Genomic DNA, 13880 nt, shown 5'->3' with positions numbered 1-13880 from the left:
GCCTCCTGGTGTGAAGCAGTTGGATGAGGATGCCTTCAAGACAGCCGCCAGGAAGCTGCTTTGTGATAATGCATATTATAATGTAAATGAATTCATGAGTGATGATTCAATTTTTTTTCAATGTGGTCACTGTTTATTTGCCTTCTGAATAGTTGTGTTATTATGTGTATTGAAATTGAATTCTAGGACGCCATTGATCCCATAAATGTGGGTAATGGATGAAGCAAAAGGTATTACAGGAGAAACAGCAGTATACACTCAGTAGCGAAATAGAGTCAATTTGAGAGACTTGGTAACGTTGTTCTCCTATCTTTCTCCGGTGCCATTATAACGTGAAACTCGCTATGGTCACTTGTATTCATGCGTCAGGCGACAAACTTCAACGAAAAAAAGTTTAGTTTGTCGTGGTTTATTTTTGTCGTCATCTTAATTCACAACTCTGTGAACCCCTCTTTAGATTTTTAGCTGTTCGTTTGAAGTGCTGCATCTAACCTAAAAATCTGTTTTTCTTTCATGTTATTGAAAAGGCTTATATCACGTGCTGTAAATCAAATTAATACTAATAATAAACAGTGCTTATTTATTTTAAGAAGTAAATCTTTCAAAAGTAGTAAATTAAGAATGGAAGATGAACCGTGTTCTAAAAAGCCATTTAGCAAACCTGTTGAGACAATTGGGACTCATAATGGTGTTTTTCACTGTGATGAAGTTTTAGGATGTTACATGTTAAAACTGATATTTCCAACAGCTAAAATTATTCGATCTAGAGACGATGAGGTATTGAAAAACTGTGATATAGTTATTGATGTTGGAGGTGTATACGACCCATCAATACATCGTTATGATCACCATCAGCGAGACTTCAACCATAGTATGAGTACAGTAATGAAAGGTAAACCGTGGACAACCTTGTTAAGTAGTGCTGGTTTAGTCTACTGTCACTTTGGTATGGATATCATTCGAACTCTTCTAGGAGATAAACGGAAAAAGATCTTGAGCAAGTTTTTAACAAGGTATATGAAGGGCTTATCCAAGAAGTTGATGGAGTAGACAATGGAATACCGATGTTTGATGGCGAACCTCGATATCATATAACTACAGGTCTGAGTTCAAGAGTTAAGAATCTGAATAGTAATTGGAATCAGAAAGACTTTGACGAGGAATTAGCATTTACTCAGGCAATGGAATTAGCGGGTAGTGAGTTCAAGGATAGAGTGTTATATTTTGGTACTGTGTGGTGGCCAGTTCGTGAACTTGTTCTTTCGGCCATAGAAAAAAGATATAGTATCGATCAAGGTGGTGAGATTATGGAGCTCTCTCAATCTGTACCCTGGAAGGAACACTACTTTAGCCTTGAAAAGGAACTAAAGATTGAACCAACTCTAAAATATGTAATATTTCCCAGTGATGATGTGTGGAGGGTTCAAGCTGTTTCGCTAACGGAGAAAAGCTTTGTTTTAAGAACCCCTCTTCATGAGAAGTGGCGTGGTCTGCGTGACCAGAAATTGAGTGAAGTCTCAGGCATAGATGGCTGTATCTTTGCCCATGGTAATGGATTTATTGGCGGAAATAAAACAAGAGAAGGCGCTATCGAGATGGCTCGTAAAAGTATTGAATACTGTAAAAAGGAACAATTATGACAACATAGGTAAGTAGGCAAATGTGATATTTTTTCTATTTTATCTCCGCATTGTATTATTAGATGTTAACTAATATAAGATAGGTAAAAATGAAATATACCTAGGGCACTCATTCAGGAAGGTCACAAAAACTATCAAAGTTCAAGTAGCAATAGTCAAAGTACTTCTTACAATTTATTAGACTATTTACAAACAGGATAATAAAGCTCCCAAGACAGTAAGACTAGTGACACAAACATCGATTTTTGTCGTCCTTATAAATTATATTAGATTAACAGATGAATCCGTTTAATCTAATAGAATTGAATTAAAATTGTGTGTGTAACTTATGTGCTATCAAAGGAAAGTTTACGAAGAAAAACTAGTACAATATAAAATTGTTGGTCATTATCACCTCTACAAATTCAATTTCTGTGAAGTCAATGCATAATTCCGGAAAGTATATATAGCAGAGCTTTGATAAGTACATCAGCTGTACTAAATATTGAGGTAATTAATTGTAAGTTCACAGAAATGTTCGTAAACATTTTTTCCAACACACACAATGTTGGAAAAATCTCCACACAAACACAAGATATCAAGCTTGTGATAGTCAACAAACCGTGAAAGTTGATTCTGCTCGGATCTAGCACTCTGTGCTTTTCAATGACCCAAAATAAGTCTCATATAAAACAAAAGTCACTCTCAGTATTGGCGTTTAAGTTGAGCTGGGGACATAACTGGCATGCAGCATTTCGATCATATTGGGGGATGATTTGAAATCGATACAGCAACGAATTTGAATACAACAAGCCTTAACTATCCGTCGTACCTGTGCTGTCATCACCTCTCTCCACTCCACTGCACACCTTACCTACCATACACAGAAAAATTAGACATGAGTCGGATCGAACGCTGTATAAATCCAGAGTATTATCTGTCATACAGAGTTCCGTCCCACTCATGTCCGATATAACTGTTGTGAGGAGGGTTGCTAAGACAGATCATATGGTGGAGATTTGTGGCGTACACTATTCTATGCCTTTGTCCCGGCTATACAGGTGTCTCGGTTTTATGAATATTGGTTTCCAGTTTATTTATAGGATCAGATTTCATTTCCAAAATTGATCGACATCCATTCTCAGAAACCCTGAATACAAAATGAAAATGAAATGAACTTTATTCTGCATTTGAGTAATACAACATTTAAAACACTAATAGTTTCAGAATTATACTAGCAGCAATTTTTTATAGACGCTGCCAGTTTACATTCATTTTATATATAAATTTCATAATATAGAGGTAAGAGTTGCTAAATAAAATAAATAATTATTATCTGCGGCCATTGCGGTACAATGATAATAATTTTATAAGAAAAATACTGTTTACAGAGAACGAAACTTAGAGTTAAAAGAAGTAGGTATTTCATTCAAGATGGAAAAAATACTATAGTTTTCTTTTAGAATTTTCAATTTTTTTAAACAAATTTGTCATAATGGTATGTTTCTTCATAAAATTTTGAAATTTTATAAATTATTTTATAGTGATTGGATACAAATTAATCACATTTTCAATTGCTCACATTTCATGTATTCTATAGATAAATATGTCAAGTTTTATTTACTCAATTTTCTTTTGTAGGTGTGATTTCGTGAGTGAATATACAACTGCAAAAGGTGATTTCAAGTGATAAGGATACAATAATTCATGGAATGTTCTGGTATGCATTTACTATCTCTCTCTTGAAGCTGCTTTTAGAAAAAAAATAAATGTGAGAATTTCTAATCTAATAGTTTAGGCTTATATTATTATCAAACTCCTCATTCAATAACTTCAAAAACGTGTAAAGAATCATGGCATTTCAATCTCAGAAGTCGCTTTTTCTGCCATATGCTACCATGTTAAAATAGAGATTGAACAGAGCTCATATTAGAAGCCAAGCTATCTACGTTCTGTGATCAAATCCTATAGCCTACCTCAATATTAATTCTGCATGTAAGATCGCTTTATCTATGATTTGAATGCTACTTAATCATCTATTGGTCGTCACTTCTATAGTGAGGTCCACGTTATAATGACAGTGTTTGATTAGCAATGGTATTGCTATGCTTGTCTATCATTCAACAAAGCGGATAGCGCTATCTCTCTCGCTTTGCTCTGTTGCCAGATCGTCTTTTAACAATGTAGAATTGATAATTAACAAAATATTTCATCTTAATTATGATAATTCATTATGAAATCATTGAAAAAGATAATTTCTTGCTTAATAAAATATAATTGATTATTTTAAACAAGAATGAACAATTAAAATTACATTAATAAACCTGTATCAGCTACCGTCAAGAAGGCATTGACAAGACAGTGAGGATCGGCAGCATTGTTCTCCTATCTTTCTCCACTGCCATTATAACGTGGACCTCACTATAGTCACAGCAAGATCGTCATGTCGCATCTACATGTTGGCCCAGTAAGCTGGCCCAGTGTTCAATGAAGGCCAGCGTTGGCAAACCACCCATCCACACACTGGTCGATATTGGCCTTGATTGGGCCAACATGGAGATGCGGCATCACATACGGTCTAGATTCGCTACCTGCGGCAAACATCATTACTGGAAACAACAAACATCGCATTACTGGAAAAGTATACTGTGAGATGACCCTACAATAGACATTTTTATTACATACGAATGCTTATCTGCTTGTCCACAACCTAGGGTCAGATGACCTTTAATTATGGGGTTTCTATTTTTCATGAAACAGACCCAAGCGTCCAAAAGCAGAAACAGGGCAGTTCCTCCTGTCATGTACAGTGCACTTACTTATTATTTATTTTTAGGTTTTTGCAATATTCTCCAAAATACATTTCTTTCCTATACATCAGAGTGGCCCAAAAGTTTCACCACCCATGACGTCATTTAAAGAGTGACCTGGAGTTTACTACCAATCATGAAGTTTACGTTAAGCTCAAAGCTCACAGGAGGTGCACCGCGCCTCGCAGATTAACATTTGCATTAACGGAGGCGCGGCGCGCTTTCTAACTTACTTAGATTCTAAGTATTAAACCGGAATATTTTTGATTGGATCGGTGCAGCGCGCCTCCTGTGTGCTTTGAACTTACCTAAACTTCATTATTGGTAATAAACTTCAGGTCACTCTGTCGTGGGTTAAATGGAAGGGGGGCTCTTATTGCCACAACTTCGCCCACATCACTTTTTGTAATGCTATAAAGTGGGAATAAAAGAAATTTATCTATTTTGTCTTCGTATGATTTCAACAAAAAATCATGAGTGACCGTTTATAAGCGAATAAGTCAACCTACACTTTCCACTTAAAAAAAAACAAATCATTCTCATTGAAACTGAATGATGACAACAAAATCATGTAGTAAAAATCTTTATGCTGGGTTGAAACAGTTGACACCTACTTAGCATTACGCTGATCCAGGATAAAATAGTTCACTTTTGGTGCAGCAGCACCCAGCATTAGCATAGACCAACGTCTTTAGAAAGACCTTTCTATGGACCTTGGCTTAGACAAGTTATAAAGATCAATGTTTTCCCTAAGGCAGTAGTGAGTTGTGTGCAAACGGTGATAACATCGCCCGGTGCTGTTATAAACTCATATCACTTTTGATTTTTTTAATATTCAAATTTCTTATCAAACACTATTAACTAGAAAGATTCGTAAAGGTCTGGTGCGTAAGCACCTTCCTTCAAGTCAGAATTTCTTCTAATTGGTGAGAAATGTGTAAGTTTACAAACGGCTTGAGACAAGTATGGCGCGACTGCCGCGCATAGTAAACTTGAAATGATTCAATAGGTATCTTGAACAACATTATAATATCAACAAATAATCAACTCCATGCAGTAATCTATTCATTATTTATTTATTCACCGAAGTAAACTATCAAGTAATACGAGTATTTGGTGTACTGTATTCGGGTGTGTTCAGAGAGACAAGTAATTTAGTGTACTGTATTCGGGTGTGTTCAGAGAGAGAGAGAGAGAGAGTAGTCCGACATTCAGAGTTCCGCGTTCTTGGAAACTGAATATGGAAACTAAAATTCACATTTATTTTGAACGCTTGTAATTGGCAGCCGCCTCTTGTCCCAAGAAAAAAAGTGAACTGAAGCAGAACTCATACGCCTTTCTGCTCTCACCATACAGGAGAAAATGTGAACTGAAGTGGGCGATACGAGTGATTGTTGAAGAATCTACGTTCAAGCTGCAGATTATACTTTAAAGAGATGAAAATTCTCCCTCTTCCAAGCTTGTACATCCTAGAGACCGTATGTTTCATAGATAGGAACAAGAATAAATACAGAACTGGCGCACATTTCCACAATTATAGAACAAGGCATAGGGAAGAGTTGCGAGATGATGCACACAGGACCACCATGTATGAGAGAGGAGTAAAGAGTGCTGGGATTCGACTGTACAATAAATTACCAGCTAACATAAGAGAAAATACAGGACGTAAATTCAGAGTATTGATGAAGGAGCAGCTTTTGAGCATTTGTGCATACTCAATTCATGAATTTGAAGCACATTACGAGATGAGTTAGGCTGCTCAGTATTACTATGTACATATTTTTATGTTTTCATGTTATGTTACATATTTTTGCTATCTAAAATAAATGAAATATGATTTGATTTGAATACATATTATCGACATATCCAAATACCCCTTCCGTGGGTGGTAAATTGGACGAATAATAACAATAAATGATGCTGTTTGAAAGCTATCTTGTTAAAAAAGTACCTAGGATATTAATTTTGAGATTCTCATTGAATCAGTGGCTGCATGCTCATAATTTCCTTCTTAAAACTGAGAGGTTCAATACTTCGTCAGGAGTTATAAAATTTCATTACTGTATAATTATTAACCATTAATATTAAGAATGAAAGAATTGGATGAATGAAATTATATAGATTCATCAAAACTAGTGAACAATCTTTGCTGGAGGAAGAAGAGTGCTGTGATCTAAGGGTCAAAACATACCGTAGTGCAGCTGCAAAGGTAAAGTGTAGCAGAGAATGAAGCTGAGAGTGTTAAAAATTAATGTGTGTATTCAAATGTGTCATATCATAGTGGAGAGTCAAAGGTAGTAAGTGAAGCAGACACATTTGGATTACTTTTACATTCAACACTCTCAGCTATTTTTTGCTACATTCTAAGCTTGTCACATTTAATTCATTAATTTTCAACAATCAGCTACCTTCTCTGCTACACTCTACATTTGCAACTCCACTATGTTTTCAACACACGTGCATTCTTCTTACAACTGCAACTTGTTTTAACAGCTTTTGAAACGGCACTATAGATTATGGCCACACTTAAAGGTGCGTACAGACCTTCGCTGTGCTCCGCAATCGAACGTCACTCGAGCAGATCGATTTATGATCGACCGGGGAGCAAGAGTGGAACGCGAGAAGAGCTAACATCTCCCGTAACGTTCATGATCGGAGCGTTTTGGAGGCGCGTATATCTGTACGCACCTTTATGTGTTTTTCAAGCGATAGTAGCAGCTGTTTATGATAATTTATTACTTTCCTCGCCCTATCACCATAGGTAATGAAAGTATTGCTTTCCGAAAAAAATTAAGGTACCCCAATTTCTAAATTTCTATACGTTTCAATGTCCCCTGAGTCCAAAAAAGTGGTTTTTGTGTATTGGTCTGTATGTTTGTGTGTGTGTGTATGAGTGTATGTGCGTCTGTGTACACGATATCTCATCTCCCAATTAACGGAATGACTTGAAATTTGGAACTTAAGGTCCTTCCCCTATAAGAATCCGACAAGAACAATTTCGATCAAATGCAATTCAAGATGGCGGCTAAAATTGCGAAAATGATGTCAAAAACCGGGTTTTTCGCGATTTTCTCAAAAACGGCTCCAAAGATTTTGATCAAATTTATACCTAAAATAGTCATTGATAAGCTCTATCAACTGCCACAAGTCCCATATCTGTAAAAAATTTCAGGAGCTCCGCCCCATCTATGCAACGTTTGATTTTAGTTTCTCAATAATCAGGCTTCAGATACAATTTAAACAAAAAAATTCAATTGGAAAAGATTGAGCATGAAAATCTCCACAATTAATGTTCAGTAACATTTTCACCTTTTTCATCTAAAATTGAAAATAAGCTTGAAATTCGAGAAAATGTGATTATATTCAATTGCAAACTGTTGGCAACTGTTGATTCTATTAAATCATTCACTATGAAGAGATAGCAGACCTATTGTGTCTCCAGCGTTATTGTCCTGTCACCGACTGGCTCAAATCTTGGACTTGAGATGCGCGTGAACACTAGCGTCAGGTGAGTGCGCCATACCAGATTTTTTTAATGTACAGCAGCGTTAAAACAAGCGTCACAAACAAACGCAGCAAAGACGCACCTTTTACAGCATGAAAACAAATTTGTGTGGCATGCTTCAATATTGAAGCAATATATATGCTTCAATATATATATATATATATATATATATATATATATATATATATATATATATATATATTCAATATGCTTAAATATATGGCATTACTACCCATTCAAGTTGACCCAACAAGTTGAGTTTCTATGTGAAAAATGTCCGTGTGACAGTGACTTACAAAGTATGTAGACCTACCGATAGTGAGGTATTCACTTTATGAAGTCTGGAAATGATAGGACGCCACAGTCATAGTTGCCGCATTTTTACTTTCCTTGCCCTATTACCATAGGTAAGGAAAGTATTGCTTTCCGAAAAAAACTAAGGTACGCCAATTTCTAAATTTCTATACGTTTCAAGGTCCCCTGAGTCCAAAAAAGTGGTTTTTGTGTCTGTATATATGTGTGTGTGTGTGTGTGTGTGTGTGTGTATATGCGTCTGTGTACACGATATTTCATCTCCCAATTAACGGAATGACTTGAAAATTGGAACTTAAGGTCATTCCCCTATAAGAATCCGACAAGAACAATTTCGATCAAATGCAATTCAAGATGGCGGCTAAAATTGCGAAAATTATGTCAAAAACCGGGTTTTTCGCGATTTTCTCAAAAACGGCTCCAAAGATTTTGATCAAATTTATACCTAAAATAGTCATTGATAAGCTCTATCAACTGCCACAAGTCCCATATCTGTAAAAATTTCAGGAGCTTCGCCCCATCTCTGTAACGTTTGATTTTAGATTCCCAATTATCAGGCTTCAGATACAATTTAAACAAAAAAAAATCAATTGGAAAAGATTGAGCATGAAAATCTCTACAATTAATGTTCAGTAACATTTTCACCTTTTTCATCTAAAATTGAAAATAAGCTTGAAATTCGAGAAAATGTGATTATTCAATTGCAAACTGTTGGCAACTGTTGGTTCTATTAAATCATTCACTATGAAGAGATAGCAGACCTATTGTGTCTCCAGCGTTATTGTCCTGTCACCAACTGGCTCAAATCTTGGACTTGAGATGCGCGTGAACACTAGCGTCAGGTGAGTGCGCCACATCAGATTTTTTTAATGTAAAGCAGCGTTAAAACAAGCGTCACAAACAAAACGCAGCAAAGACGCACCTCAAATTTGTGTGGCATGCTTCAATATTGATACTGAATGTAGCCCTTGCATTACTACCCATTCGTGGAAATTTAAACCGCCTGAGAACAAGTTGAGTTCCTATGTGAAAAATGTCCGTGTAGTTGAAAAGTTACAAAGTACCTATGTAGACCTACCGATAGTGAGGTACTCACTTTATAAAGTCTAGAAATGATAGCACGTCTTAGTTGCCACAATTTATCTACAAATTTTGTTACCTGGTCATGTGCGTCATGTATGTAATTATATATTTATCTCATATTGATCAGGATTTTAGAGTTTCAAAATTATAATTCATTGAACAGTCATTTGTCATCGACAGAAAAATTGTTTATTTGTTTGTTGTCAAATTTGCTGTAGCATCTTTCTCTATTTTAATGACAAATGTGCGCTCGTGCGATAGATAGAAAAATGTTATGTACTCGAGTTGGCTGTCACTGACTGATAGCTTATTAATACCCAAAAATTTTTTTTTGGGGAGAGCTCGTTTGATAGGACTGACAGTAAGTCCGGCTGATCTAGTGAAGGGGATTGTTTTTTTATAATACAGTTTTTCTGTCAAAGTTCGGGCAGTATAAAAAGAATTGTATTATTAGAGAAGACAAGTTCTGAACCTTATTCATTAGTTCAGATAATTTGTTTTTATATTAATTGTAAAGTCGCGTTTATCAGTGAATTCGAAACGGAAAGCCATCTCGAAAAATAGGTAGGTGTTTTGTTGAGATCCTTTTAATTTCATTACCACAAAAATTGAAATCTTTGCAGCCAAGCGAGTAGCATTCCTAATAATTATTCATTTTAAGAATTTCTAAGAGCTAGTGTTGTGTAATTTATATATATATATATATATATATTATATATATATATATATATATATATATATATACAAAAAATGAAAAAAAAATTAAATTATATATATTTCCTTTTGAAATAGCCCAATATTAATAATTATTTAACCTTATTACCATATTTAACTAATGTTATCAATTTAATTCAATCAATCCATCCCTTCAATCTTCCATCCTTTTTTTGCACCACTTTATTTTTATGTTGTTTTAATGTGTATTGTTGTTGTTGTTTGCATGTATTCTTTTTGTTAATCTCTATATTGGACTTGTATGTGTGAGTGTAAGACGAAATAAATTGAATTGAAATTAAAGTGTAGATACCGTATTCTTTTCTTCCATTTTTGTTATCATTTTCGTACGCAGCTTATTTGGTGGAGGCTTCTCCTCACCATTACAATTTCTATAGTAGATAGCAATTCAATTAATTACGCTAAATCTGATAAGTAGCCTAATATTAATTATTGTTTTAATAATGATCATTAGCCTATATATCTCTCAAATATTTTCACCAAAAAAATATATATTTCCATGATTTGACAATAAATTTTCATCCTTGGTATTGAATATTCTAATAGTTCATCATATTTCTTCATAGCCTACAAACAATTTGGCAATAGTGCGGACTGCGGGGCTAGAAAAGGATGGAGTTATCTGCTTTGTCTAATGACAGACAAGGATAGCAAACTGATGTTATTGATGAGGAGCTGACTTTATAACGTTGAATTTCAATATTGGTGATGATTATGACTCTCCTATCGAGTCATGTCAAGAAGGTAGAAAACGATATTTGTATGTTCACGATTCACAGCAGGTTACAATAGGTTCAAATTATAATAGCAAATTACAATAGGTTCTGTGAATTGAAATCGTCCATGAAAATATTATTATAATGGATTTGGGACCTGTTTTACATCAGAATTCCTTCAATTCCCACCACTATAATATATATATTACTTCACTGTAGGAAGGCATCTGTCCTAAGACGATATTAAATAATATATATTTTAATGATATTTTAGTATCTTATTGTTTATGAAAGCAAGTTAGAAGGACCATGATTTTGAATTGAATCTTGATCCTTGCAAGGATCCCGTTTGTAAAATTAATGACATATAGGCAAGTCATATAGGCATCTAGCCCTGCCAGTGACTGAAAGATTTATCTGATGCCAATACAGGAGTAAAATATATTATAGAGACGGCTTTATTAATTATTATTAGGTACCTACTAGACTTTTGAACTATGTTCGCACAACAATAAATAAATAATATTTTAGATTTTAGTCAGTAGTTTAGTACAATAATATTTATCTTTAAAAACTGTCAACCTTTAAAACGCCAGTAGTCTACGCTATATAGGGTACTAGGGTGGCATCATGGCATGATCAAACCGATTTCCATTTGGTCGAAATTATTATTTTGTCGCAAAGTAGGCTACCTATACTATAATAGACCTCTACATGCTGGTACCTGGCTTTCAGATATTCTGGAGGAAAAATAAATATTTCATGTTTAATATGAGTGAGAACTATAAAAAAATAAAAAGCCTAAATTCTATAAGAAAACACCAATATTATTATATCTCCAGTAGTATTCATAAAAGAAGAAAATATTATATAGAAAAGTATAATATGAGGATGAACTAGGAGCAAAAAGATTCGACGAGGATGGGATTCGAACCCACGCGTGCAGAGCACATTGGATTAGCAGTCCAACGCCTTAACCACTCGGCCACCTCGTCGCTGTTGGGAAGGTCATGAAATTATCATGTCTTGAAAATGAATCTCACATACTCTATCCATGACTATTGATAAAATAATATAATTTGTGTGATTGACTATCAAATTGATCTCAAACAGGTTTTTGAATCAGAAAATTGAAAATAGAATCAGAAATTTTATTGTTCTACATTCCAGAAACGTGCGATTTTTCATCATTTTTGAGCTTATTAGAATGGGCGATGTAAGTGTGACGTAAGCCGTTGCTAAGACGCCATTTTAGTCTCTAAACAAACCGTTGCTAAGGAGAGAGAGCATGTTATTCTTATGGGTCTAAAACATCACCTTACATTTACGAGTATATCAATGAAATAATAGATTTCTAAGAGTTGAACATATTTTTTTCAAGTTCTACACACTCAAATCATCAATTTCCAGTATTTATTCAGATCGAATAAATTCTTTTGGGACAGCCAAAGCAGAAAGTCTCACGAAGTAGTGCATAGTTCTATGTATGTAGGCTGCTATGGTAAGCCTTGTTGAAGAGAAAGTTAAAGTGCCACATGAATTCTTACATCAAATTTTTAATTATTATTTTGTTTTCAATATAAGTCTACTGTCACAGCATATGCTGGAAGTTTTACAGTCTGCTGTTTCACATTAGAAATGTTTATTTGAAAATGTATACAGTCTGATTTCGATCAAAAATGAAAATGGTTTGAAGCAAACGATCATTTTCTTTGTTCCTGACTGTAAACATTACAGTGAAAAGGCAGGCTGCATACCATTTTTTTAGATTTCCTGAAAATCCCAAGGTCTAGCTCGCCTCTTATAAGTTCTGTACTACATTTTTAGGTTATGCTATTGTTAATAAAAATAATATTTATCAAATTTATCTAGAATAACTACATTAGTAAAATTATTAATACAATTATGTTTACACTGAATGTAGCAAATAAAATACTTAATTATTTGCTTTACTCTACATGTTTACTTACCCCTTTTGAATTCTTGTAAACATCATCACCGTTTAGTTAGAATATAGGAACTTAGGAAGTATACAACATGATTAGTGGTCACTGCATCTACATCTTTTTTATTGTGTTTAGTTCATTCCAATATTTTACGATTTCACGTAGATTGAAAACAATTTATTTTTTTTTTTTTTTTTTATTTATTTATTTATTTATTCCTTGAAAAAGCATTACAATAATTCACAATTTAGAAATATAACAACAAAATGAATCAATAGGAAATACAAATAAACATAAGGAACTACTTCCCCAAAAGAGCAAGCTCGAGCTTGGGGAAGGAGCAGCCGTACTTTGACTACTTACTTATTATTAATTAACATTACAGTATATACATTAACAACTAAAATCAAATCCTTTCAATAAACAAGATAAATCAGTGATGCTATAATAGATCAATATATTTACATACAATATGTGTTAGAATGCAACAAAATTTGTAAATTATAATAAATTATAATAATGACCTGATATTGCCTAGCCCAGTGTATAACATGATATAAGATGTGGTACAAAATGAAATCTATTCAATTGGAATAATTACTATACTAATGTAATCCAGAAATTCTCGGCACTATCCCAGCCATGAGAGCTAACCAGATACTTTTTCAAATGTAGTCCAAAGTTTTTTTGGGCGAGTAAACCTCTCAAATTACTTGGAAGAATATTAAAAAATAATGGAGATAAATATATGAAGCTACGCTGACCAGCAGTAGTCAATAATCTAGGAACAGTAACCAGACCTGACTCCTCCCGTCTTGTAATAGCACAATCCGTTCTATTAATGAAATGAAAAAGTGATAGCTTCTTATAATATAATATGATGTGTTTCAGGTATATCTGTCTAATCGGTAGAACTGAAAATTCCAAAAAAGCCAATCTTGTTGAATACATTCTATTCTTTTTCAGAATAATTTTTAATATTAAATTTTGTATTGTTTTTACTGGTTTTAGAACATTTGTATATGCACCACCCCAACCCACAATACCATATTGGAGCAATGACTGTGCCAGTGCATAATACACTATCTTCATGACTTTCATAGGCAAAACAGAACGTAATTTCACAAATAAATAAATAAGTTTTCTAGATCGTG

General features: G+C 34.1%; 1 protein-coding gene and 1 non-coding gene across 2 annotated transcripts; one reads left to right on the top strand and one right to left on the bottom strand.

Annotated features, from left to right (window-relative positions):
- The first annotated feature begins 461 nt into the window (after nt 1-461).
- On the top strand, nt 462-3411 carry LOC111059448 (MYG1 exonuclease). Its single transcript, XM_022347104.2, is given in 3 exon segments — nt 462-976; nt 979-1648; nt 3261-3411. Coding segments are annotated over 2 exon segments (1125 nt in total). The 5' UTR covers nt 462-513; the 3' UTR covers nt 1641-1648; nt 3261-3411.
- An 8282-nt stretch (nt 3412-11693) lies between these two features.
- On the bottom strand, nt 11694-11775 carry Trnas-gcu. Its single transcript has one exon. It is a non-coding gene; the product is annotated as a tRNA-Ser (tRNA).
- Between the last annotated feature and the right edge of the window lie 2105 nt (nt 11776-13880).

The sequence above is a fragment of the Nilaparvata lugens genome, chromosome 1 (genome assembly GCF_014356525.2).
Source record: "Nilaparvata lugens isolate BPH chromosome 1, ASM1435652v1, whole genome shotgun sequence".
Classification (NCBI taxonomy): domain Eukaryota; kingdom Metazoa; phylum Arthropoda; class Insecta; order Hemiptera; family Delphacidae; genus Nilaparvata; species Nilaparvata lugens.
The sequence above is the reverse complement of the archived record's forward strand: the minus strand, read 5'-3'. Positions and strand labels throughout refer to the sequence as shown.